The sequence below is a fragment of the Megalobrama amblycephala genome, linkage group LG3, assembly GCF_018812025.1.
Source record: "Megalobrama amblycephala isolate DHTTF-2021 linkage group LG3, ASM1881202v1, whole genome shotgun sequence".
NCBI classification, from domain to species: Eukaryota; Metazoa; Chordata; class Actinopteri; order Cypriniformes; family Xenocyprididae; genus Megalobrama; species Megalobrama amblycephala.
The window spans coordinates 7,962,711-7,968,330 of record NC_063046.1 but is presented as its reverse complement, the minus strand read 5'-3'; the positions used below and the strand labels follow the sequence as shown (position 1 = coordinate 7,968,330).

General features: G+C 33.7%; 1 protein-coding gene across 1 annotated transcript; it reads right to left on the bottom strand.

The window, feature by feature from the left end:
• Window positions 1–956, bottom strand: saa (serum amyloid A). Its single transcript, XM_048183682.1, has 4 exons — window positions 895–956; window positions 685–782; window positions 470–608; window positions 1–331 (listed from the first exon to the last, which is right to left on the bottom strand). Exons 1-4 carry the CDS (start codon window positions 918–920, stop codon window positions 193–195), a joined length of 402 nt encoding a protein of 133 aa, XP_048039639.1. The 5' UTR covers window positions 921–956; the 3' UTR covers window positions 1–192.
• Window positions 957–5,620: the final 4,664 nt, after the last annotated feature.

The window sequence follows — 5,620 nt, the reverse complement described above, 5'->3', positions numbered from 1 at the left end:
TAAGTTGAATTGTTTAATCAGAAACTAAAACATGATCAATCAAATTAATGTGACATTAAAGACTACATTTTTGTATTGTCATAAATGCAGATTTAATTACTGATAATTGTCAAGATGTAAAAAGAGAGTGATGGTTTTATATTTGTCATGCAAATCCTGGTCCTGGAGGCAGATTTCAGACATTTTCTGTGTTCAGTAACGTTTGGGAAGGCCTCTGGGTCTGTAGCGGTTTGGGTCTCCACCGTTGCGCCCCCAGCGATTGGCCGCCTGGTCAGCTGCAGAATCAGAGTTGCCGTGGCGACTGAGACCCTGCAGGGCCTCTCTTCCATCACTGCACGCATCAGAAGTTCTATTAGTGATTTCATGGAATTTTCATGCAGTCAAATGTAAACATTAACATTCCAAAATCATTTCAGCAGTTTCAGCGCTCGAATCAAATCGGTCACAGTCGGCATGATTCTGTATGTACCTGATCACTTTGGCGGCCCACCTGCCTCCCGGGCCACGTCTGGCAGCATCATGGTTCCCACGTGCATGGAAATACTTGTCCGAGTCCTTCCAGTTGGCCTTCCTCATATCCTGGTAGGCGCGCAACATGTCGTTTCCACCTACAAGAAACAGTGAAAGTGTGTCAGATGGGCTTACAGTTTGACTCAAGTTTAATAGATGTAAAAAATAAGTGACCTCGGATGGCTTGTCCTGGGAAGCGGTACCACTGCGCCTGAGCCTCGACCACCAAACCCAGCACCAGCACGGCAAGAATAAGCTTCATGATCACAGAACTGAACACATAAACAACAAAATGCTTTTATCCAAAGCAACTTAAAGAGATCTCCAATCGCTGTACACACATAAGATTATAATGATATAGAGGTGCTTTAGTAAGTCTCTTACCTCTCTGGTTCGCTCAGTTCAGTCATGTCAGATCTTCATCCAGTTTGATCTATTTTATAAGCCTCGGATTGGGCTGGACTTGGATTTTCCCAACTGTGATTTGACAGATTGCGTTAGGAAAATCTGACTATATTTTGCCTCTATTTCTGGGAAAGTTTGAATTTCTGAAACATGACTGTTTACATTATTAAGACATTACTTCATACAAAACATTCTGAGATGCAACTCTCCTGACTTTGCAATCTTCTTGTAATCTGAGATGTACGATACAAGGTGAAACCATAATAATTTAAAATAATAATAAAGAATTAAACACATGCAGTAGAAGAGTAGTATGGCAAAAAAGAAAGAGTTTTGTGGTATAAAATTGTAATTTGTAATAAATATTGACACTACAAATTTTGTAATCTAGTTAGATGTACAATAAACCATAATATTTTTAATAATTAAACTGAACTATTTTCATTATTAATAATAAGAATAATAATTAAACATGCAAAGGAAATGAATTAGTTTCTGTGGTATAAAATGGCATTTTTAGCTTATTAAAATGTGTATGTTTTAATATAAATAAACAATTTAATCTGTAAAATGTATAACATTGTAATTCAACTAAATATAAATATTATAAATACTCATTTTTAGTATAAACTTTTCTGACTGATGTTTAAAATTCATGCACATAATTTCAGTTTCACTTCTCATGCTGCTGACATCTTTTCCAGCTCTCTTGGCTGTTGCAACAATAAAGGTCATTCAGAGAGAAGGAAATTCCAGATGTCTGCAGATGTAGAGCAGAAGCACATAAACCAGCCTCCCTCTGTGTGTGTGTGTGTGTGTGTGTGTGTGTGTAGTGTACTTGTTTATATTACAAGTAAATGGATTTATAAACATACTAAATGATGTTTTTGTGAGAAAGTAAAAGTGTGCACAGTTTCCTGTGATGGTTAGGTTTAGGGGTAGGGGTAGTGTAGGGGGATAGAAAATACAGTTTGTACAGTATAAAATGCATTACGGCCTATGGAAAGTCCCCACAATTCACAAAAACACAACATTTGTGTGTGTGTGTGTGTGTGTCTGTGAAAAATCTTCATTATGGTAATGTTAACCCACACATGGAGAAGTGGGATATGACCTGATAAGACTGTTTTATCAGACAATAAATCAATTATTAGCTAAAAAAACAAATTCAGACTCTTAAACTCTGAGCATACAACAGCTCACTTGTTTAGTTTCCAGTTACCAAAAAAGATAGAAAATGAGAATCCATGACAAAGTACAAGAGTTAAATCAATAAATAAATCCCAAACAAGAACTGTCATTCCAAACAAAAGATAAGCTTCCAAAACATTTGCTAAAATGTGTCAGATTTTATTAATTTACACTGCTGTTAAAAAAAAAAAAAAAAAAAAAAAAGGTAAAATGTTTTTGATGTTTTTAATAGAAGTCTCTTCTATTAAGGCTTCATTTATTTAATAAAAAATGCAGTAAAAACAGTAATATTGTGAAATATTATTACAATTTAAAATAACTGTTTTCTATGTGAAAATATTGTAAAATGTAATTTATTCCTGTGATCAAAGCTGAATTTTCAGCATCATTACTCCAGTCTTCAGTGTCACATGATCCTTCAGAAATCATTCTGATATGATGATTTGCTGCTCAAGACACATTTATTGTTATTATTGAAAACAGTTGTGCTGTGCATATTATTTTTGTGGAAACTGTGATAAATTTATTTCAGGATTCTTTGATGAAGGAAAGTTCAAAAGAACAGCGTTTATTTATTCATGAAATATAAATAATTTGTAACATTAGAAATGTATATACTGTTAATTTTTGACACTTTAATGCATGCTTACTGAATAAAAGTATTAATTTCTTTCAAAAAAAAAAAAAAACGTTTTAAATGGTAATGAATTGATAAAATTGGTAAATCCCAATACAGACTTTTATAGTTTTATATATATATATAACCAATATAGTTTAATCTGCTATTCCCTGCTGCATGGCCTTAAAAGTATGAGACATTAACCTCTCTGTAGAATGAAAGGAAAAAAATAGATTTCATTGTATAACAAATATCAGCTCACAATGACATGCAGTTTTTTTCAGCATACCAAGGTGTTCATCTTGACAAGCACTCAAGACAGGTTGTTTGGACCACCTCTTTCCTGTTCCACCACATACTAATGCTGACTTTCTCATATCTCTTTTGCTGACATCCTAAAAATATTATAAATGCATTATTCAGTCATGTTTAGTCTTGTACTTCATGTTCCCAAGGATCTTAGTCACTAAATGTGATGAGCTTCTAATTCTGAATGAATAAACACTGACCAGGTCAAGCCAGAAACTGACAATTAAGCTCTAATGGTAACAATTAAGGTAATAATGGTTTGAAATGAATCATTTGCAGCAATAAATCTATCAGATTAACAATGGAAGCACACAATGAACTGAAACACAAGGTCTTTTTTCAGTTTTGGTCTGCAGAAACCACTCATGCCAATTTAATTTCTGTATCATTGACAGTTCACAGAAGAGGAAGTGTAAATCCTGAAATAGTTAGGTTATAAAACACCTGCTTCTTATGAAAAGAGAAGTAGGCTGTTTTTATTTCCTTCTCAACCACTGTTCCACTCAAACACTTTTGTTCTTTTGATGTGATGATGACTACAGATATTAAGACACCAGATCTGGCTGAAATATTAACACTTTCATCACTGCTTCTTGACAAATCTTTGCTATCCACCTTATTCCTACGCCCCATGATGCTTTGTGTGAATTATGGGTGCAACTTCCATGAAGTTGTAAACAATCAGTGAAAGGCTGGCTCTATCTACTCACCATTCAACCATCGAACAGAAAACGGACATTTAAAAGTGTAAAAGCATCAACAAGGTACTTTCTCCAGACCATGAATATATTGCGTTATTCCCTAAAAAAAAGTAAATAATTGCGTTACTTAGTTACTTTTTATGAAAAGTAATACGTTGCATTACTTTTTCTTGTCTGGGCTTGCTTGTTTGTGTTTAAAAACACCAAAAAAAGTAATATTTTTGGCAAATGTTAAGGCCCTTTCACACCAAAAGTGAGGCCAAAAGCCTCAGGCTGAAGGAAATGCAAGTTCACGCCTGTACAGTAGAGGCGTCAAACAAACCTTCAGCTGTGCTGCCATTCTGAAGAATAGGATACACAAGAAGGAAGTTCAACACTCTTATCTCTAAATCTAATATAAAGTAATTCTTGCTTATTGAATTATATCACTGAAGGTCAGCAAGACATTGGTTAATAAAGTGAGATTAAATACATAAAGTATATTTGTGTTATTTAATATAGTTAATTATTACAGGTTTGCATACAATTCTGATTGCATTTCACTGTTTTTTTATTCATTTTGAGAAATACTGAATGTTTTTGTGCAAGTGAGATGAGTAAATACATGTTCACATTTAGTCTAAAACTACAATAACCATCATGTTCACACAGTGCACATAACACCTCTGTGCTTTATTTCTCTCAACATGAGGAGAGCTGTCAGTCAATAATGTGAAAAAGTAACTTGCGTTACTTATTTGAAAACATAACGTAGCCTAGATATTTTGTTGTAAATCAAAAAAGTAATGTGTTACTCGAAAAAGTAATCTGATTACATAACTGATGCGTCACCCCCAACACTGCTCATAATGTTTAAAAAATAAAACATGAAGGAAAAATTGACAGTTGATTAAGTCAAACTGACAGATAAGCTGTACTTGTAGCACAACCTTATGATTTGAAATGATTCGTTTCAGTCTTTTTGAATGGAACTTCCCTAAACCGGAAGTGCCACTCATTCGCAGTAGGCTCGTCAGGAATAAGGTGGATATTGTAATAATAAACTCAAACAACACTGGATCAGATGGGTGTCTGGTTTCATTGGCATCAATGCAAGTCTACTCATACTGTATATAGTTAATCTAAGACTGTGACGACTTCACTACAATCAACATTAAACACCATCAAACCTTAATCACTGTATTAGCCATGACAAAGTAACAGTAAAGACATTTATGTTACAAAAGATTTCTACTGAACTCTCTATTCATCAAATAATCCTGAAGAATATATCATGGTTTCCATAAAAAAATATTGCACAGCTCAATATTGATACAAATAAATGTTACTTCAGCAGCAAATCATATTAGAATGATTTCTGAAGGATCATGTGACACTGAAGACTGGAGTAATGATGCTGAAAATTCAGCTTTGATCACAGGAATAAATTACATTTTAACATATATTCAAATAGTATTGCTAATTAAGAAAACTTTTCTATTTCACATATTGCAGCTTTGGTGAACAGACATCTTTATACAACAAACAAAAACTTACCAATCCCAAACTTTTGAACAATAATGTATATGGAGCCCAAAATAACCTTGAAAAATTCATTTAAGCAGGTTCCGATTTTACCGATTAAGACATGGGACAAATAATTTTACTTGCTGTTAGTTTTGTGGGGAAAAGAAATCACTATTTTTTATACCTCCTGCCCTCAGACTACAACTCAATATATATTTAAATATGCAAGGAAAACTCCTTTAATTTCCTAAGATTGAATGCTTCCAAAACATACAAAAATAAATCCCTACCAAAGTCAATCTTTGCATATTTCCATAATTAACCCCCACTGGAAGCTCAAATCAAAGCATGAAAACACTTAAATGAGTCACGAGTCAAG